The sequence below is a fragment of the Micromesistius poutassou genome, assembly GCF_964030765.1.
Source record: "Micromesistius poutassou genome assembly, chromosome: 17".
Taxonomy (NCBI): domain Eukaryota; kingdom Metazoa; phylum Chordata; class Actinopteri; order Gadiformes; family Gadidae; genus Micromesistius; species Micromesistius poutassou.
This window is the reverse complement of record NC_140287.1, coordinates 14,001,794-14,024,277: the sequence shown is the minus strand read 5'-3', so window position 1 is coordinate 14,024,277 and position 22,484 is coordinate 14,001,794. Positions and strand designations below refer to the sequence as shown.

The 22,484-nt window shown below is 45.4% G+C and overlaps 1 protein-coding gene across 5 annotated transcripts in view; it reads right to left on the bottom strand.

Moving 5' to 3' along the window:
* Positions 1-22,484, bottom strand: part of qkia (QKI, KH domain containing, RNA binding a) — a 74,073-nt gene that overhangs the window by 59 nt on the left and 51,530 nt on the right. The window contains exons 5-8 of one of the 5 annotated variants that reach the window (XM_084482604.1): positions 12,459-12,546; positions 10,073-10,495; positions 7,329-7,442; positions 1-6,020 (exon numbers count right to left, since the gene is read on the bottom strand). The exon at positions 1-6,020 is cut by the window's left edge and continues 59 nt beyond it. In XM_084482604.1, the coding sequence (XP_084338730.1) occupies positions 6,004-6,020; positions 7,329-7,442; positions 10,073-10,495; positions 12,459-12,546 (642 nt within the window). In that variant the 3' untranslated portion in view covers positions 1-6,003. Of the gene's footprint in view, positions 7,443-10,072; positions 10,496-12,458; positions 12,547-22,484 lie in introns of all 5 variants that reach the window. The other 4 variants (XM_084482606.1, XM_084482607.1, XM_084482605.1 and 1 more) reach the window with 4 other exon arrangements.

The following is a 22,484-nucleotide window of genomic DNA, read 5'->3' as shown; positions in this document are numbered from 1 at the left end:
ACAATGTGGTCCAATCAAGAGGAGAGGGCTTCTCAGTCTCAACCAATCAGAGGAGCCATTCAACAAGAACTTTACCGAGAGGGTATACTTCTTCGAGAACAAAAAAAAAGGCACAAATGGCTTCTCCAGAATTTGTAGTACATTACGCTATAAAGCTTGTAAATCAAGAGGGGAGAAAAATAGCTAAATTTATCTATAGAATGATATGGTATAAAAATATATTCTATTCCAATTTCTCACAAAAAGGCACTTTCTTTTTGCTGCTACCGAAGTGATATTACATTTAGTGTTTTGAATGCATTGTGCTCTGGAATATAACATTGATTTATGTTATCCTTCCGACTTACCCTTCTGAACTCGGAGGGTCGAGATCATAAGGAATACGCATACATTCTATTGGACGGCTAGCTGAATTATTTAAGCAGTATCGAGAGGAAATTACTATAAACACTGTGCTTATAATAGGAATATTCATTCTATGTAAAAAAAGAAAAAGGAAAAAGAAATCAAAATAGTTTTGTTTAGGCAGGCTGGCCGGCTCTTGCTTGCTGGTTAGATGGACAAGGAGAAAAATCCCATTTCAAGATGACCACAAACAATGAAATGTTAATTTCAGACGAGAGTAAGAGACAAAAGAAAGTTAGTTGTTAGACACTTGAAAACAAAGTATGTTTGCAGAGAATTTAAAATGAATAAGAATGTTAAGGCCATTTTGTGCAGATTGACACCTAAACCTCAGAGTGTGTTAAAGGCATTTCTCAGTGTGTTAAAGTGGTACAGCACATTAATGTTGTTAATTTTTTGCCTGCGTCAGTGTCAACACCTCCAACGAGTGGATACAAAGTGGAGAGATGTGTTCGAAGAGGGACGATTTCGGACCCTGGTGGAACGGTGGATTTTAAATCAATCTCTTAACACATTTGATGAGTGCGTGTGAAAGGTCCCACTCAATGCTACTACATTAATAAAAAGGTTGGCATTATGTGAACGCTATTCACAGCAGTACACATTGCAGAGCTTGGTGCCATTTCTCTTCTTGCATTACAAATACTCCCAAATGGCTTGGTATTACCCATTATGGCAGCGCGCCCATAGGCTATAGGGAGGGAAGTGCTCTACAAACACAACAGATGGCAACAACTCACGCTGCTATCCGGGCTTAAGCCCTAGATGTAGAGCACGTAGAAGAGATAACGCCCTTCACATTGTTGCGCTGTGTCATTAGTCTGCATGGAAGAGAGAAGTAGGCATAGGCCTACGCATTCAGACTGCAGTGTTTTGATATTTTTGCCCTGTGAGGCAGTCCACGAGAGTGGATTTTATCCTATTTTTTGTTTAAATAATAAACATGATTGCCCTTGTATTTTTTTGGCATAGAGTAAATGGCAGAGGATTCCTGGACTAAATAATGGTTTGGCTCGCCAGATGCCAGCATTATGCCTTTCCCGATGCAGGATATGTAGTGAATCTGACCACATGGTCACAGCTCTCTGACGTAAACAGTGATTAGTGGGAGATGACCAAAGTAAATGGTTCATCCGTTAAGCAGGGTTGAGATGCAAGCTCACATGGTAACTGCGTTTTAGATCGCAACGGATCCCAGGAGGACAGATGGACAGGCAGAGAGAGATGTCACTGAAACCAGCACACGGTGGGGGTCAGGGGTGGGGGTTGTTACAGGTGATTTGGTTTGGTGAGGGGGGGTGGTGGAGGGAAGAATGAAGTGTGACAGCAGATTATTATTTTCCAGCAACATAGGCGAGAGTGCATGAGCAAGGAACGAATATCGCCTCGTGCACTTTCCAGTTAGGCGGTGTGTGTGTGTGTCTTTGAAGTGTAGGATGACATGTGTGTATGCGTCCAAGTGTGTGTGTGCATGGGTTTGCGTCTGTGTGTGGCGGTAATTGTGTGTGTGTTGGAGGGGGCCAAACACCAATTATGTTTGTGTTAGTCCGGAAACCAGACCACGGTAGAACATTCACAGAATGGGTTAAGAACACAAGACAAAAATATCAGCAAGTTAGTAAAATTCTTACTGAGAATGTTTTATTAAAATAAAATGGCAAGAGGTTAATAAGAAAAAACAGCATACACCATGGAAACTAAACGCAAGCATGTAAAATACTTATGACAAGAAAAAACAAATAGTCGCTAATGAATTAAACAAGCTAGGAACTGGCAAGAAAATTTAAAACAAAATATAACCAGGAAAGGCAATACTCCCCAAAGAGAGACAGTTGATCAAAGGTCTAGAGAGAGCGGAGGGGGGGGGGGAAAGGGGTGGTGGGGAAAGGGCTTTATAAAGAAAATGAAGAATAATCATTGCAGTGTATTTCATCAAAAAAAATGATTAATATACATATAAAATGAGTTTTTAGAAAAATACATTATAAACCTGTAACAATGCTGTTAATTACATTATCATACATGTGGTAGGCAGGCCAGAGAGAATACAGTAGGTATGGAGTCCCCTCATTCACCTGATGGACTTGTCAAGCCTTTTAGAATGACACAGCAAGGTGTAACATCGCAGAGGGAATTTTCTTAATACTGTCAAATGCTGAATTGTCATCTCTTCCTCAACTTTAATATTGCATTTCATTTTTAACTAGGTTCATAATAAGAATAAGAATCATAATACTGGAAAAATAATGAATCTGTAACAGCCTAACCGGGGATAAAGCATTGAGAAACAGACAATGACCGCATTGGAGTTTGTGAGGAATTTTGGTAAAATCTAAATTTTTTTAAGAGTCACCTTCTCCTGCGATAAACTCCTAATTGTTCCAATAGAGAATCTGTGTGGCTGTTAGAATATAGTCGCTTAGAGCTACGTCCGGGTGGCGCATCAATTTGCCTGATGTTGATAAATCCCAGGGCTAAATTAATATTCGCTGCCATGTCGAAACAGTGTGTTGGAGACCCCTTCCACATGCTTTTCAGTTTGAAACAAGCCATAAAACAAACAAAAGCTTCCTCCTCTAAGTAAGGGGCCAACCAAACTTTATGGTTTTCCATCATTGATTTTTAGTTAGTTTGTTCCTCCATTTTATGATCAAACGGGGCCTGGCTGATCTGCAGTGCTACTGTGGCAGTTGGATCTGCTCTTGGGACGAGGAAAGTCACAGTCACCAAAAGACGAGGACGACAGCTCACATGATTAACACGGGCCAGGAAAATATAGAAAATAAATTAATACCAAAAACATGTTCAGGAAGACAAACCCATGGCACATATTTCAGCTGGTCCATCGACTGGTAATTCTTTTTGCATAGAACTCTTATAGTGCCAACTTATTTGGAGCTACACTGCACAACTCTTGAGAGCGCTTAAAAGGGGGGTATTCAACCAAATTTAAAAACGACCCGTCTAGTTTAAAACATACATTTCTCATGGCCGTTCTAATATTCTTGCTTCCCCATACAACAGAGTCCAAATTAGCTGTGATGTTAAAGCATGACTCTGAAATGCTAACAAGTCATCCTCAAGCATAAAATTTGTTGAAACCCATCCCTTTCAAATATTTTCCGAAGAATTTCTAAGATGGGTCCCAAATTTCCCAAAAAGTGAATAAATGCCCCCCCTTTAACACGAGTCATCCTTCTCTGCGCCATTCTGGTTGGTGCTGGATATTATTGAACATGATCGTAATACTCTGAAGAACTGAAACAACTGTTGATAAGGCACTTTGATTTGATCGCTTTAATCCTCTCCGGGCGTCTGTCTCATTGGCTTTTTAGATCCTGCCAATTCCCTCCATATGAGTTTTGGTCTTCATACCCTCACCAGTAATATTTAGGGTAACAGCATTCCTCTGACATCTCTTGTTATTTTTTATCTCAGCGTTCTTTCCTGGACAGTGTTTTTGAACGTTCCCTCTACACGTTTTAAGCATTTTTTTTTTAAATATTTTTATATTTTTTAACTGCAAGTATAAAAAGCTAAATTTGCCAAAAATAGATTTCTTGATCTCTTCTCCAGCACCCTGTAAAATTATCTAATTTTGTTCACCTCTGTATTTGTATATGCAATGACAGTTATCTACATTTTTATATATATTTAACAGGTATGTATAAAGCAATTCAAAAACAGGCAGGCATGGCTTTCACATCCTATTTTTTTTGTTGTTGAAAGTTAAGGGAAAACATGATTTAGGAAGTGGATTATCATCACAGAGGTGTGTGACACATTGTGGATGCGCTTACTGACAGTCGGTTTGTTTTGGACATTGAAAAGAAAATGCGTACGAAAGTCACTAAAACATTAGTGAAATTTGTTGATTTCACTAATACAGGGTGACTGGTACTGGACCACCCTTATGTGTCCTTAACACGGGAGTTGAAGGAATTATTCAACCAACTGAAAATCCGTTAACAAGCCCATAATTCACTTTTAAGTCTGGGACGGGGGAAAAAAGCGGGAAGAAAACTTTGAAAAAGGAAACTCTGTTGGCGTGGTGGTTGTGGATGCAAAAAAATTAAAACAATAGCTTGAACTCCAAATAAAAGAGTGTTTGTATGTACAGAACTTAAGCCTCCCCAACCCACCCTCCCCTCATTCCAGAAACATATTGTTGCTAAGTAGCGTCTTGGCTTAGTGTTCAATTCCTGTTTGTCCCTTCAGGAGAGACTCAAGCAAATCCGGAAGGAAACCTTTTTCATTCCTTGACTGTCTATTCAAACTAAAAATGCAGGCACCACACCATAACAAACTCTAAAATCATCAAACAAAACTTTGAGAAGATAACAGAATTGGAGAGATATATTTTTTTGGGGAAAAAAACCCTTTGGCTAAATACGCACACTTAATATAATACTTGTTTCGTCTATTTGATCACAGCTCGTAAATTAGATGTTTTTTTCGGTTTCATTTAGGCACTATATCATGGAACTTGTTTGGGTCGAGGGGGGGTTGCATTAGTCCGTAAGTAGTTATGGTTATGTTCCAATGGCCGCGACCCTGCTAACACATCCTACGCTCGCTATACTATAGTTAACACACCCTCTACACCCCCTCCCCACTGCCTCTTGGACTCCCTGCACAGCACAACATTAGATTGCGTGTTGTTAAAAGGTTGAACCCATCGCCTTATGTCTGGGGCTAATCCTTCAGAAAAACAAAACTGTTACAATAAAAAAGTTTTAACAGCAGAGACCAAAATCAAGTGGAAAAAAAAAATGGGACAATTCAAATAAAAGCAAAAAGAGCAGTAGAACAGAGACACAGAAATCATAATTAAAAAAACAAGCTCCAATTGCAATCAATTCAGCCATGCTTTAAAACAAAAACAAAAGAAAACAAGGACAGGCCGTTTTTTTTTTTCCTTTCGAGAGGCACACCCAGAATGTGTCAGCATATCATTAGAGCTTAATAACAACAGCACTACTGGTGAACAAAAAGGACAGAAATTAAACATGTTGGTGAGTGTGTGTTCTCTTTCCTTCCATTTCTTTTTTCTCCAGAGTAGGGTGTAGTAGCGGAGGGGCGGTATGTGGGTTTGTTTAAAGGGAGTAGGGTGCAGAGGGCGGGGTCATTATAAAACAGTGTGGTGTGGGGGGGGGGGTCTGATCCGAGTGAGGTCACCTAATTGCGTGAGCGTTTGAGGGTGGGGGTGCTGGTCTTTATTGCTATATAATTCAGTGCAGACTTATGAGTAAAATATGTGTTCACCCGAGTATATGACTCACCGGGGGGGTGGAGGAAAAAGAAAGAGAAAGAATGGGAATCTGACTCGACACAGAGAACGTGTTGTGTGGTTATGGTTGTTATATGTCGGCGTTTTCCTCTGAAGATTTCTGTGTCTTTTTTCTCTTGTTTTCTTTGTCAAAACATGGTTAGGGTAACTATGGGCAGGTGCCTCTCTCTCTCTCTCTCCCCCATTCCTCTCTCTCTCACTTGCGTCCGAGAGGGCTAGCAAAAGGCAATTACCAGTTAACTGATCAGCAGGCAGGCTTGGGGCGGCTCGTCATTGGGTGAAGAGTTCAGAGGTCAGAAGGTCATGTGTTAGTTGCCGGTGGCGGCTAGGTGGGTTAGAAACAAAATAAACAAACAAACAGAAAAAAAAGATAGAAAGGATATTAGTGTCAGCAAGGAGAGACTAGAATGACATCATTTTAACAATAAAATGAATGCAATCTCTGATGTTGTGTCCTCAGACGGCTACTTGTCACCCCCTGCTAGTAAGCGCTGAAAACCCCTTGCTTATCTAGCTAGCGAGCATCACGAGCGTGTCTTTAGACCGACTATTAAGCCCCGCCCCCCTGAGAGAGCTCGCTGGTAGGTTTTAAACAAAAAAGCGCTACGTTTGGCCCCCAGCACCCACAAACGGAAGCAAAGAAAGGTCAAACATACATGACTAGTGTTTAGTTTGGTTTTGATTTGGAATGCGAGTTACGAACAAGTGTGATTAGTGGTGAAGAGCTTTAGTTCATTTATGCAATGGGAACCAGTGACTAGTGTTATATGTGCAATGAATAGATGAATCGCCGTTATCCGATTCCTTCTCATGTTTATTTTGTTTAAGATATATATTAACAGGAATAAAATACATTTTATATATAAATGCTCAGGTATAAAAAAAATAACAGTACCTCGTTATACAACTGAAAGCTCAAAATAAATATTCTTTAGCTTTCATTTTTTCTGCAGTAGTTTTCATACACTAAGGGAAAAATGCGAGCAACCTCAGTTTACGTCATTAAAAATAAATAACAACAAAAAAGGACCCGTAATGGTGGTTTCAGGAAAGAAAAACGGGAGTTTGGCAGCACCGTAGATTACTACTGATCTGCCTATTGGGTCGAATGGGTTTTTGGGTTGACAGCCAGTGCTCTACTTCCCCTGCTCCTTATAAGTGCAGGAGATAAATCATGTATGAGGGAGCAAGGGCTGGCCTGCCCTGATTCAGGAGGCTCTACTCTCCCATCAGAGGAACGCAGTATAAAAAAATAAAATCTAAAAAGCTTAAACGATGCTTGCCGAGACACTCTGCCTTTACCTGGCTGGAGTCAGAGAAAATCAAAGCTAGGCGAGCTAGGAATGCAGTTAACACGCACTAAAAAAAGTATTGACTGTAAACAAAATGCGTCGCACAATCATTTAACTAGTGTGTGTGTGTGTGTGTGTGTGTGTGTGTGTGTGTGTGTGTGTGTGTGTGTGTGTGTGTGTGTGTGTGTGTGTGTGGAAAATGACCAACTTGAATCATGGCCATGATAACGTTACACAGCAGTACAGGTTTTTGGTTGGTCTATCTAAGGCAATAAGGCATAAGTGTAACATTGCAGTGCATCAGTGTGTAGCAGTGTGTGGGCATGGGGTTCTAAACTGACCTCTGTCAGGGGTCACAATCCTTTGGTAAGGATGGACCCGAGAGTCATGCCGTCTCACTTTAGAAGCCATTGCACCTAGATCGTAACAGGTCCGAAAGGTTAGACCTCCATTCACTTTGAGGAGGGGGAAAAACAACATCACATGTTTTTGTTTTTTCATTTCATCTTTTTTTTTTTGGCACAGGTCATCACATTCACATTTTTTCGTTTTTTTCTTCAAAACATTATTAACACTGCTCATAGGGATTACACAATGACACAGAACAAAAATAATACTACTATCTCACAATATGATACACATAAGACACAATACAGATCTTTTTGCTTTTTTTTTTAATCTAGAAAAAATGCTTTGATATAAAACAATTTATATATATATATATATTTATACGCTTTCAGAGTTTTTACTTGGTATTTATAAATGCATAACTTAGGTACTAAAATTCCACAGTGCTTAGGGTTTGATACAGTTGTGAGGGGACAGGGTGGGCGAGGTGGGCGGAGGATCGTGCAGGCTCTCTGGGCTGTGTGTCTGGTAAAAAAAACTTGTGATTCTTTCTGTGGGATGTAGAGAGAGAGAGAGAGAGGGGAGAAATGCCTCCCTTTTATTTTGAATGGTTGGGTAAATCCAATAGAGCTCTGGAGGCAATGGAATAGTGCCAGACACCACCTGCCTCTCTCAAAGCTCCCTTCCTCCTTCACTCTCTCCCCACTCTCTCCCTAACCCCCCCCCCCCCCACACACCCTCATACGTGTCAAAACTGATTTCCTTCTCCCTCCCTCCATCTTGTGATGCCTGTTATACTAACAAAACACTGCATCACAGTGACGCCATCACAGTCTCTAAGGTCTGTGTCTGGATCCTCCCTGAATATCCAAGTCCTTGCGTAATACTATGGGTGTAACCCCAACTTAACAATCGCAAATCGAGTTGCAGCGAGGAGGGTGTGGGTGGGCTAGAAGGGGCCCGTGCAGCGAACCACATCTCCACGCTAAATGAAAACATCTATATTTGAGATGCCGGACTGGTTGAGTCAGCCTCCATCCCTGGGAGGGGATGAAGAAGCGATACGATGATAACTTCCATTTCAGAGATCAGTGTCTGAAGCCTTTGCTTTTTGGTTTCATAGCAAAGACCCATGGACTATGGGTGGTCTTAGGCTGGTCCGGACTAGGCCTGGCTAGGCTAGGGAGAGGTACGTATGCATGAGGGAATGGAACACAGTCAATGTACAGGAGAGTGTGCGTGTGTGTGTGTGTCGTTTCACAGGTTTTGGCAGAGGACAACACAACCGCCTCCTCTGTTTCAATTCAGAGCAGCAGATGGCCGGGAGTTTCCTGTTACTTAGCGAAACCTACAGTGGCAAGATACAATGGCACATGCAGCCGAGCCAGCCGTCAGGGTCTGTGTGTGTGTGTGTGTGTGTGTGTGTGTGTGTGTGTGTGTGTGTGTGTGTGTGTGTGTGTGTGTGTGTGTGTTTTCCACAGGGCTCTGTGTTGCTCAAGGCACCGATCGATAGAGTAAATAAATAAAATGCACTAAGCCGGTGTACCCTGCAAGTTAAAGAGAGAAAAGCTAGTCTCTCCCTCTTTCTTCTGGCTGTCCCTGCATCCCCCCTACACCTGGGTAAACCACGTGGGTGTCTGATGACTCCCCACTCAGCACCTAAAGGCCCGTTGATGATGCATCTCACGGGGGGGGGCTTCCATAGCCACTCAGATAAAAGCTACATGCTATGGCTGAGTTTTGGATTAGATCGTTGATAGATCGTCTTCTGTGGTTCAAGGAGGTGCTACATTCCACAACAGACGAGACAGACCCTCTGCGAATCTAAACTGAATTCGAACGGAGAGGAAACGCAGGAGTCAGCAGAGGGAAGAGGGAGGAAACCAAGACAACAGAAGAGGACAAGTGGGGAGAGAGGGAGGGAGGAGGGGAGCCTGGAGGAATTTAATGAATATCCCCAGCGGAAAAGAGAAAGAGAAAGAAAGAGAGAGAGAGAGAGCAAAAGATTCAGAGCAAGCAGAAGGGAAAGCGAGAAAGAAATATACTGAGTGAGAAGGGAAGGCGAGAAAGAGCGAGCAAAACAGCTATGGGAGAAAATGGTAAAAGGAGAGAGGGGGAGAGAGACCAAAAGAGAGAGTCAGAAAAGATGGCGTGCGACAGCGAGAGAGACACTTTCTCCAGGCATCAGTGCCTTCCTGCAGAGAACAGTGGAGAGAAATAATTTCAAAAGCTGCAGAAATCCGTGGGGATCTGCTGGCAGACTGGCTGTGCCTGGAGGCCAGATCATGAAGGGGGGTTAAGAGAGCAGCCAGCCTGTGAACGCCAGCGCGTCTCTCGGTTGCCCCGGCCGTGTCTCATTGCAAAGCCAGGCCGGGTGCTCCCGTACAGAACCTCATACTACACAGGCTGAACAAAAACCTGAGAGCAGAACAGAGGCACGTGGGAAGAACAAAAAAAAAAAAAAAAGGGAGGGAGAAGAGGAAAAATAACCCTGCTTCAAAAGAGCGATTCCTGTTTTTCATTCCTCTCTAAAATATATATCTGACATAGTTGTAGGTCCCTAACGAGAAGGCGGGTGTTACCTTTGAATGACCGTCTTATGTGTGTTTTTAAGTCCATTTGAGCCATGCAGCTGATCCTCACCGCATCCACCACCGCCCCCCTCGCCCCCATCCACCCCCCCCCCGGTCAAGTTTTGCATACAGACACACGCCTCAGGTGGACACAACATATTTACCTTTAAACAAGTCCTGATTGTGGCTCATTGAAGCCGCGTCCAGCACCCCGCCGGGGTAAAACAAGCCCTCCTGTCCGGGCTGGCTAAAGCCTGGCGCCGCACCCATGCTGCCCCAGGGTCTCTTACCTAGAACCCCACTGTGGTCGATGGGGTACTCCAGCAAGGAGGTGGGCGCCAGGGTGTAGGGGTAGTCGTACGGCGTGGTGTAGATGATGCCACCGTCGGGGGACGGGGGCACCAGGGTGGGGGTCCCGTTGGGCATAATGGCCGTCATCTGGGGCCGGATAAGGTTCATGAGCGGCGGGCCGCCGGGCGTGGGGGGCCGCATGCCCTGGGGGGGCATGCCCTGGCCCGGGGGCCCAGCTATGAGGCGGGTGCCCTGAGCGGCCGCTGCCGCCGCTGCAAGAGAAAACGCAAGAGTGGCTGCCATAAGCAAGAAGAGAGAGAGAGAGAGAGAGAGAGAGAGAGAGAGAGAGAGAGAGAGAGAGAGAGAGAGAGAGAGAGAGAGGAGACAAAGAGACATAAAAGAAAGTGACAGAGAGAGAGAGAGAAGACACGTTCCAGTGTTGTGGATGTTAATAATTGAGATGAAGAATAGCAAGAGTGAAAGGTCAAAAGGAGGAGGAGGAGGAGGAGGAGGAGGAGGAGAGGAAACAGAGAGGGGAGGGGCAAAAAGGGAAAATTAATCCATGCAATGATCATGGTGGTGAACAATAGAAGCCAACATCTACGGCACAAAAAGACAGCGTAGCAAAATCAAAAAACAAAAACAAAACACACACAAGCACAATATGCCAGCAAGGCCCTAATTGAAAGCATACCAATCACCTTAATAGCTACACATTCAAGTACAGGAAATGGCATAGGGTGACACAGCACAGGTATTACAGCATGCCCAGCAGAAATGACACCATCACAAAAGAGGAAACCCTGCTACCTTGTGCCCAATCATATCATTATTGCCAATACGATCAATAATGTTAATCCAATTTGGCGACAGTTTCCCCACCACTCTCGTATGGATTGAAGTGAATTTGTGCTGGACACAACACAAAATTTAATGGAAAAATGAAAAAGGACTTTGTGCATTCTTGAGAGCTCAGTAGTGTGACAGCACCCACCCCCAGCATTCCTCTGTATCTATAGCTGGCTGAAGAGGTGCTGTACCTTGTGCACACAAGGCAGCCACTTGACTCCAGGGACGTGTTCGTCCAGGAGTTGCAAACATTGAAATATTCATAGCAAATAACATTGTGCCCAAACCCAGAATCCAGAATCCATCCAACAAAAGGATCCATGTTTAAAACAAATGACATTTTGTTCATCATCATCAGAGATGCTGATATGATGTTCAATGGGTTTGAATTGATTTCAAGATGCATCTGAGGGTGACTGCGTTGGCAGGGAGGGGGGATGCATCGGGAAAATTAAGTAGTACCCAAACTGTGGATGGACACAATGTTTAAGAGCTGCACCACACATAGAGAACGTCAAACTAGCGACTGGCATGCAGACAGTGGATCGGACTGGAGCAACGCCGGAATCAGGGGACAGGGCAGCTTGTCTCGCAGCGATCCGCATGGCAGCGGAGGGAGGGAGTGAGGGAGGGAGGGAGGGAGGGAGGGGAGAGGGATGATGGAAGGAGGAAGGAGAGGAAGAGCATCGGAGAGGAAGATGGACCTGTGCCACGTTCTGATTGTTCGTATGATGTTCTGATAGTGCGTGTGTGTGTGTGTGTGTGTGTGGTTGTGTTGATAGACAAGACATTTGACTGGTCTACTCTAGTTCATAGCAGTCTGGATTTGTGTGCTGAACATCAAGGGTCTATTGGTTGGCAGTGAAGCACGCCCACCTGCTGTCAGCCAATGAACACATTGCAATGATTAGTGTGTCGGGTGTGCGACGGGTTGTAGAATAAGGATCAAGTAAAACAACGAGGACTTGAACGTATCTGCATGTCGTCATCGTGGCCGCGTACTCCTGTCAGGGTGATATATTTGTGAATATGGAATGAACAGCGTGCAAACGTATTAGTGTGCATGTGTGAGTGTAGTAGGGCTGTGCAATTACTTGCATTTTGAGCGTGATTTTGATTTTTGGGTCAAGCGATCTCCAAACTAATATAATCGAATTGAAAGATTTTTTATTTTTTTAATATATTTATTTTACTCATTAAATATTTTACAGAAATTGTAGAAAAGCTGGATACATATTTGAACATTATTTTCAATTTGAACACTTTCTAGTGTTCAAAGTTTCTAGTGTTCTCAGTGAGAAAAATAATCGTGAATAATCGTGATTTCAATGTTGACCAAAATAATTGTGATTATGATTATGCTAGCATTCCTAGCGTGTAGGTAGGGTGTGTGTGTGTGGGTATGCTTACGAGTCTTAAGGTTGGTGTCTCTATACGTCCCGTTGAGAATGGCCAGCTCCATCAGCTGCATCTTCTTCAGATTGTCCTCTCCTTCCGCCTGTAAACAAACACAGACCAGTTCACATTAACGTGTCTACTGCTAATTTTGACAAGAGTTTCCCGAGCACATAACCACCTCTCTTCACAGACCAATTGAAACAATCAATCAAGGCCACGCCGGCTGATTTCACCAGTTGCCACCCGCCAACATGTTGTTAGCACAGGAAGGCGCTAATCAATTGAACCTGATCGGTCATTCCTTCATTTATTTATCCTCCCAGCACCAGCATCGAGGCTGAGTGGTGGAGAGTGGCCCAGACGGAAACAGGGGCTGTTGTCGGGCAGAGTGGCTCGACGCATTTCGCCGCCAAAAAGCGGCCAAACGAAGAGAGAGACAAACAATTGAGAATGCATGTTCATAATCCATATCTGAGTGATGATTACAGTGATTTTATTTTGTTTCCCACATGCGCAATCACACGCGCAATAACTGCTGCCCCGGCTAATGTCAGCCACGTCAATTAAGGCTTGGATAAATAAACACAGAAGAAGCGGCCCCCACCGCCATCACCGCCAAATTAGGGGCTTGAAATTATTCACAGAAAGCAATTAAGATAGCAAACCCCTCCTTCTACTACTACCCCCACCCCCCCCCCACCCCCATTCCAACCCCTCCTCCACCACCCACCCATCCGGCATCACCGCCCATTTCCCCTGGAGCTAGCAGGCACTCAATAACCATGACAACGAAAAAGCCCTGTGGAGGTCTCAGGTAGTACATCATACTTAAAGCGGGTCCTTTGTGATTCACTCTACAAACCGAAGGGCAGAGGAACTGATAGATAAGGCCTTGTTAGTCCATGTTCCGCTTAAAGTCTTTGAAAAACACTAGAATGGCTAAGACGGCTCCAGGCGTCTCTGCCTGCTGTAGAGCCGGTGGAAGTGCCTTGTGTTTTTATGCGTGGTATTGCCCATTAATCCTCCCCGGCCCCCCTTCACGCGTTCCTTCAATCACGGCAACACACACACACACACACAAACACAATACAAGTGAAGACAGCCACACGCACACAGTTGTGGATGAGCAGCACACACACACAAAAGTTAAGGCATTACGCTGGTATTAAATAGAGGGAGAGACAGAGACACCCCGCTACCCCTCACACACACATTCTCTGTCCCACTGTTCTATTTCCGTTTGTAGCCCATTTTGCTGGAGTAATTCATAAGTTCAACAGCAGGCTACTACTCTATTGAGCCCCAGGAAGGTAATGGAAGAGGAAGGGCCAGGAGGAGAGAAAAGAGGAAGTAAAAGAAGGAGAAAAAAGAGAGGGCTCCAAAGCTAAGCCCTCCCCTGAGACGACTCCTCAAGGCTAAGGGAAAGAGCGTGGCACTCGCGCCAAGACAGACAGAGAGCGAGCGCAAGAGAGGGCGAAAATAAAGTGAAATTCTGGTTTCCCTTGACTAAATAAAAAGGCAATGACCTCAGAGAAGTGACAGTAGAATGCTTTGACTTACTGGTCTGCTTTTCCTCCGACTGCCCCCTCGACCAGTCAGTCAATTATAATACTGTATAATCCCATAATCTGAGGATCAATTAAAGGTATTGTCCAATTCGCAGACAGCCAATTAATACCCACTGCAACAACAACAACAACAACCGATATGACGTCCACTTCCACATGTGCAGGAAGACAATACCAAGACGCATACCGCATAAAGCACCAATACCATCCATTGTAGTATACCACTGATGGTCTAGCCCGCTTTACTCACCTCAGCTCTCGGGGTGAGTAAAGAGCTACTTGACATGCTACGTAGCAACAAGCGCACAGGGCTAATTAAACACATCAAAGGGTCATTGGTCAACGAGGATGATGCTGGCGAGCTAATCCTCCGCCTCACAGGAGTGCTAGGGGAACGGAGAACAAGACATCACCTCTTAATGAGCCCACGCTAAGGCGGTTACATGTGCGCCATAGGTAAACAGATGCATGTGGACAAACAGACTGAAAACATGCCTAGAATGTGTTTGTTTGCTGCTCTCTCCACAGGGCCATGAGCAGGAGTAGGAAAACATAACCTATTTTCTCCTTTCTCCGTAGCGGTGGTTTCTCCTAGCCTCCCAGGTTGTTAACAGCCCAAATTAAGTCAGACAGCAGTCTCTACAGTGCGTGCAAAATGTAGAGGCAGAAAGAGAGAGAGGAAAGAGGAATAACTGAAATGAATGGAACATGTCTCTAATGGCTATGCATGAAGACCCACTTTTTTCCCTTCCATTCTTCTACAAACCCACTCTTCGGGTTTTGATCTATGCGTTTTCTTCTGTCAGTGTTTTTTTTGGAAGTGGGCCAATCTGAAATGCTAAACAAAATGATAAATCGGCAATGGAAACGGCAGGGAGGGAGAAAAAAAAACAACAAAACAGATACAAGGAAAATGAAAAAGGGACTAAATTAAAACTGGCATTCATTAGAGCGAAATGATGGCAAGAGTTGAACGCATGGAGCGGTTGCTTTTATTCAACAGTAAATCATCCACATTACTCAACGGTAGTAATGCTCAGTTAAAAACAGATTTCCTCCGACAGTAGCAACAATACTAAACATGAACAATAAAAAGTGCCACCAACACACACAAGAGCCACAGGCAGGTGCATATTTACAACCGATCGGATACCATTCAGGTAGGACACATGCATAAATGGCTGTGAGAACAAGACGCGAAAAGACATGGCGATGAACCCTATCGCCAAAGGGACACGGGTTTTCCTTGGCGTGTGTGCTGGTAGTGAATGTGTGTTTTGGCTTGTGTTTGTATGGCCTTCTGGCTATAGCTCCAGATATACGGTGCAAAAAACATGTGTAGGAGCCGAGCGGGAGGCAGGTGTGTGTGTGTGTGTGTGTGTGTGTGTGTGTGTGTGTGTGTGTGTGTGTGTGTGTGTGTGTGTGTGTGTGTGTGTGTGTGTGTGTGTGTGTGTGTGTGTGTGTGTGATGAATCTGGGAGGGTGGCGAGGTTAAACGGGCGCCAGGGAAGAGGGTGCCATCATCCATCCACCCCTCCCGGCTACGGTGGCAGCAAGAGAGCACAGATGCTAGTGCACAGAGTGAGGTGTGTGTGTATGTGTATGTGCGTGTCCATGTACTGCCGGTACAGTTTCCATGTATTTCTACACAAACAAGATTTCAAAGCTAAATCCTCAAACAACACACTCTATTTTCGGGACGCCACCGATTTAGTTGTGTATTCTGTTCCGTTTTGTTGTGACGCTCCTCTCAGGACTCACAAGCATCACACAGAGGGCGAACAGCAGCTGCAGCACGGCGCAGAAGACGTACCAACACGAGCCCTCGCTCGCTTTGAGTGTGTGTGTGTGTGTGTGTGTGCGTGTGTGTGTTCCTCCTCCTCCTCCCAACCCCAAAGCATCGTACACCTAAACCACAACACTGACCGGGAATGTCAAGACACTGAAAGATTAATAAATGAAAAACACGTTAGCGTGATACGTCCGTGATTGGCATTTCATGACACATCCCTCCTGAGATTAATGTTTGATGAGGAGCGGCGATGAGGCGATAGCCGCCACAATTACCCCGCTCCTCAGTCAGCAGCACGCGCGCCGACCGCCGCCATGAAACATCCACATGCATGCGCCTCCGGCGGCCGGGTGTGTGTGACGACGGGGATGCAGAACAGAAAAGGGAAGTTTTTCACTTTTCCCCCAAAATGACGAATGAAAAACGTGTGTAGACACACACACACACACACCTGTCTATGGGCAAAAAAAACCACTCAATAAAGCTGCTCTATCCACAGGAATCAGATTCAATCAATGAGGCCTATTTGTGAAATCAGCAGAGCGGTAAAAGCTATCACGGCTGGGAGGAGGGACGGGGGAGGAGTGGAGAGGGGTGAGTCATGTGCCACTGCCTCCCTGTGGATGGAGTCACCAGATGCATGACAAGCAGGGCTCGCTTCGCTCACGACACACACATCACAGTCGCAGACAGCGCGCACACACACACACACACACACACACACACACACACACACACACACACACACACACACACACACACACACACACACACACACACACACACACACACACACACACACACACACGTGCGTTACAAAATAATGGGTTATAATAGTAATAGTAATAATAGTGGGTTGGTGAATTGGTTGGTCAACGTGCATGCGTTTCCACCAAATTGCCATTGGTCGGAAAAATCACTGGTGTTCCTTGCATAAGAAAAAAATACAGTTTTTAATCTATTATTTTCAGGTGTGGGGTGGGTTTTCGATATTACATTATAAAAACAATATTCAAGCCTCCAAACAGCACTTGCGTGATACTAAGGCCAACAGGTAGAGCAGAGTTCACTGTGGCCAATTAAGTTAGTCTAGAGAATTAATATTATACATTTTAACGTAATTAATTCCCTCATTCGACCCATCGATTGGTCGAAGAGTTGGTTGAATTTCAGTCTACCAAGATTTTCTTTGGTTGACTACAGCCCTACATGTGTGTGAGCCTATGTGCCACGCACTCCAAGAAGCAGATCAAATCTGACTCTGTATAGGGGCCAAATCCCACCATGACTCCCTTCAACGTTCTCCAACTACTCAGTCTCCTCCCTCCCCTCCCCCAGCAATAAACTGGCGGTGGGGGAAAATGCAGTGGGACAGAGGGGCCTCCGCACATGTCTGCTGCTGCTGCTATAGGGTGGGGCTGGGGTGAGGAGGAGGGTAGGGAGGTTGAGGGTGTGAGGGGGGCTGAGGTTCAGCACGAATCTACTCTTTGAGTCTCGGGGGGCTATGAGACAGAATTATGAGCAAGACAGAAAGAAAGAAGAAAAGATGCAAGGGGTAGAGTAAAGTAGAGAACAGAATGGGGAAGAGAAGAGCAAAGAAAAAAAAAAAAGCTCAGGGCAGGAGTTCAATAGAGCGGCCGCCTCAGAGATATGCAGCAGAAACAGAATATGAAAGCCCGGGGTGAAAACCAATTTGTAAGTTCCCCAGCGGGCTGACACTGTGGCTAGGCCACGCTTTCCTTCCGTCGACACTCTGCCAATCACAACACGCACTCTCACTCACACACCAGAAGCTTTCAGACACAAACACATCTCCAAAAGGCCACCCAAACACACACACACACACACACACACACACACACACACACACACACACACACACACACACACACACACACACACACACACACACACACACACACACACACACACACACACGGCCAGGGTCAGTTTCTCCTGAAACTCCTCCAATTACCTCGGCAGTAAGTAGTGCCTGGCCAGCGGCCTCCTGGGGCCGAAGGCAGGCTGAGCGGATAGAACGTAAGGCAGGAGCGGAAAGCACAAGAAGTGGAGAATGTGGAGGATGACAATGGGGGTGGGTGGGGGGTATCTGGGCCTCTTTGAGGGGGGAGTAGATGACTTCATGAAGGAGGGCGGTGGTTGGGGTTTGAGAGAAGGGGACGGCAGCTGGGTTTTCTCTCCCCAGTTTCACCTCCCTCTCACCCCCCATACCGCCCGCCTCTGTTTCACTCCCAAACGCCAACATCTGGAGCAAAACGATTACACTCCCTCCCGCTGCCAAGAGGACTTATCAACAAGCACACATTCACCAGGAACACAGAGAAGAAGAGAGGGAGTGGTGGCGGGAACGGATGGGTTCTTGTTGCAAGCTTCAAAACTAAATAAGCAGCAGCCTGTGAGAATCTAATCGATTCAAGTTGGCCCAAGCTAACTTGTAAGCAGATTCGTCAGTAAGCAAAAACATGCATACAAAGTTAGACTGTGCAAACTGCCACACACATGGAGCAGAATTCAGAGGAGAACAATTCAGAGGAGTTAGTTTCTTTTTTTCAATCTGCTGCTGCAGCAAAAAAATTTTGCTCTGGCTTTTGTTAAACATGTTTGCCAGAAGAATCGGGTATCAACTGTATATTTTTTTCTCCTCTCCCCTAAAGACTAACCCGTAACCCTATTCTAGTAGTACCTCCAAATGCAATTATTAACCCTAAAAAAAGCATAATATGGGATCTTTAACAAATTTGACAAGAGGGCATTTTCCCCCTGCAATTTGCAACCACAACTACTAATCTAAACATTGTTTAATGAATTGACATACACACGTAGTTTCTCCGAAAACATTAGATTTGAGCATTTTTCAGTGCGTCAGACGATCTCAGTGTAGCAGTCGTCATTGATGAGAGGGCGAGCGTTTCCTTACGGCTATGCGACGCTTGCGTTCCCGGTCTAACAGGGGGCGGTAACAATGCAATCTCCTGCAACTCTTCCTTCACAGACTGTCTTAAACCACTTGCAAAGCCTCTTTATTTCTCTCTTTTCCTCTTGCATGCTGAGACGCCGTCAGTCGGCGACTCGCGCCATTAGCGATGCTAAACCACCAGCACTCTACATCATTAGCATAGAAGTGAACCCGGCTGCAGTCAGATTAATACAAAAACACACGCTACTCCGCCCCATTACCGCCAATCACGGCACTAGGTACGGTTTCAAAGCCACGCATACCTAAGTCATGAGCTAATTCCACTGTCAAATACTTCACTTTTTCAAAACAACTTGAGCTTACATGGAAGCGAAGGGCGTCACAGCAAACGCTTCATGTCGGCTGTGGCCCGGATTGGCGCTAGGGGAGATGCAAATGAGTGTACGGCTGGGCATTGAAGTATCTGTGGTGTAACTGGTGGATTTGTGTTCTGTGAGGCTTTCATTGAAAAAGGCACACGTGAAACTACTGCAGGTGGCAGCTGAATCAGTGAATCCCATTCAGAGGGATTTATTGAAAAGGAACTGTGTGTGGCCTTGGTGTGCTCACACAGATGCCTTTTTGCTCATTTGTTAGTTACTGAATGACCCGAAAAGCTAAACTGTCCAATTTCTCCATTACCATCAAGAGCAGTTACAGCAGGGGAAATAAGGGGAGAATCTGTGGGGAAAGTATGAGGGATCTTGTTTATCCGCAGAAATTGAGCCGGTATTTTCATGAAATTTAGAGGAATTAAGAGAGGATTAAAGCTCTTGTAAATAACCGGCAAAGGAGTATATACAGAGTAAACTGTGATGTGGATGCAAACACAAGGTTGATGATGCTGCAGTGAAAGAGCAAGGTGGGACACAAAACTCAAACATGCAAGTTGACACAACATGTTAGGAGTGGTCCAAACATTTTTAAATCCCCCCCCTAACTCCTTCCCCCCTAGAATTTTTTCTCCAATCTTTGTTAAAATGCTGCCTGTGCTGCCTGTAACTATTAAGACCACTATTAAGACGCTGGAGACATCGCAGGCTCCATCTGAGCCCCTGCCTATTGGCTCTTAGTGTTCCAAGATTCTAGCCTCTAACATATCTAGTCATCCTCGACTATGTTACACCAATGCTGATTGGGTCTTAGCTTCATGTTCCCACAAAGACCCAATACCTCTAGAAGCATCTTTGGACACACACACACACACACACACACACACACGAGCTAGGCATCAATCTCTTCAGCAAGCACTACGTTTATCCCAGTCAAATGACTTGTCACTGTGAATTGTAACATATCACAGTGAGAAGTCTTATTTTTATAGAAGAAAACATGCGAACAACGACAGCTTCATCACAGCATAATGTAAAGGGCTGCACTGGGCTGTTCTGTCTACTGGGACCAGACCGACCCTCAAGAGGGCTGAATGGGTATGCGACATACACTCACATGGCTGGGAATCGTTCCCCAAGGTCCTTACCATGCGATGAACTACAGATCAGTACACACAACCACTGCACCGTGAAGAAATATCAGACCCGTGCCAAAAGCCTGGATTAAGACCAATGCGAATTCAAAAGGGGGTCAATGCTATTTAACAGAATATGCAGAATGAAAATAGAACACCTACAATTCAAAGAAAAAATAACAGAAAATGCTATAAATACTGTTGCTATCATTCTTGATCATTGCAATCATTGGCAATGTACAATTTTTTTCTCTTTTTTTTTAACAATTTGGAAGCACCGCCCGAGAACGGTCCCCAATCCTTTTTCTCTGGAGGAATAGATAAAGATTTCAGTTGTACAAGAAACATGGGTGCCATCAAACACAATTCCAAGAGAGTAGCAGAATGTGACAATAGCAATCAGAGAAATATCACAACTTTAAAGAAGCGAGCGAGAGCGAGAGAGAGCGAGATAGAGAGAGCGAGAGAGAGCGAGAGCGAGAGAGGAAAGAACCAGAAAGATCCAGAAAAACACAACCGAAACGAATGTGAAGACTGTGTGGAGGCTGCAAGGGGAGCCAGTAATCTGGAGTTGGCCAGCTAGCCTGAGAGAGTGCAGTTGGTTCTGAAGCCACTGGAGCGATGGTTGGCAGAGTCGGGCATCACTAACTGTGGGAGCCCAGGATTCTGACTGGCGGACCTTTGGGCTCTCTAGACTCCGAGCTCTACAGAACCCTATTTCCCTCCTAAATACTGAGACACACAACACAATGGCGAGAGAGAGAGCGGGGCGAGATGAAAGCGGTGGGTCTTTATGTGTAAACAAGCTCCCCGGGCACCTTGCAGATGTCAGTGTTTGGCTGTAGTTAGGCCCAAGGGGGTCCCGCAGACTAATGTGGGCGGACGACGGAAAATGTGTTTGTGAACATGCTGGGGTACAAGATAGAAGAGGTGCAAGTTTAAATGGCAGCTGACCCTGGGGAGAACCAACACACCACCGCACCGCCTTGTGTTTCACACCACACACACACACACACACACACACACACACACACACACACACACACACACACACACACACACACACACACACACACACACACACACACACACACACACACACACACACAGCAAACTTTTGCATTTCCTTGCCTCCACCACTGTAAATGGATTAGGGGGGCCTTCAAAGAGAAGTAAAGCGATTGGCTTGGAGCCGCCGGGGTCCCTCTCCTCTGCTGGAGGAGGAGGAGGAGGAGCAGGAGCAGGGCCGATTAAAGCAGCCTAGCCATTCCAGCATGCCCCGGCACTCCCAGGACTGGATCGGGGCCCGGGCACCACACTCCTGCGGGCTTTCACAGCCAGGTGGATTAGTGAGCAGGAAATATTTCCTTTAATGGCACTTGGGGGGGGGACAAGGCGGTCGAGGTAGAGTGAGTGAGTGAGTGAGTGTGTGAGTGAGTGAGTGGAGATGCGTACGCACATGGGGCTATGTATATGACCTATAGGCTAGTAGGGTTTTACGGTTCCACTGACTTTAATATGGTGTGAAAAGGATTCAAGCACAGAGAAAAGGGCCCTTTCACTGGGGACCCAATTTGCCTTTAAGACCTAAATGAGGGAAGCAGGACAAGAAGCAGCACTAACTCCCCTCAGAGGAAAGACTAAAAAGAGAGCCATTAGCCACAGGACCATTTTTCACAGAGCGAGCGGGGGAGAAAGAGCGAGGCAGTGGAGAGAGATAGGCAGAGCAGAGCGCAGGCAAAATAGAAAAATGCAATTGTAATTTACAATGTGCTGAGGAAGTGGCACAGTAAAAAGAGCCCGGGATGTTGAATTTCAAAAGTTGCAGGAACCTTTGCAGCGAGGATTCATCACAGTATATGAGACTTACTTAACCCCAGCCCCCTCTATCTAAAGGCTGCTTCTGTCAGCCAAAAATACTGTGTGTGCGCGTGCGTGTGTGTGTGCGCGCGCGTGCGTGATAGAGCAAGGGGAGGCCCGGATGAAAGATGCCACCCAGCAAAGTTGTTATTGCAATCTGGATATTTTTCCTCCTTACACCACCCACTCGCGTCTCAGCCTCCCCCACCCCCGGCCTGGTTGCCTTCGTGAGCAGAGTCCTGATGGTGTAGAGCAGCAGGGGGAGTGAAAATGAAGGCCAGTCTGCCGATTCCACCCTCTGCCTCTCCCAACCCCACGCATAATGGACACAATCGATTCAATGCCGTGAAGAACCAAGCCACCGAAGCATGTGT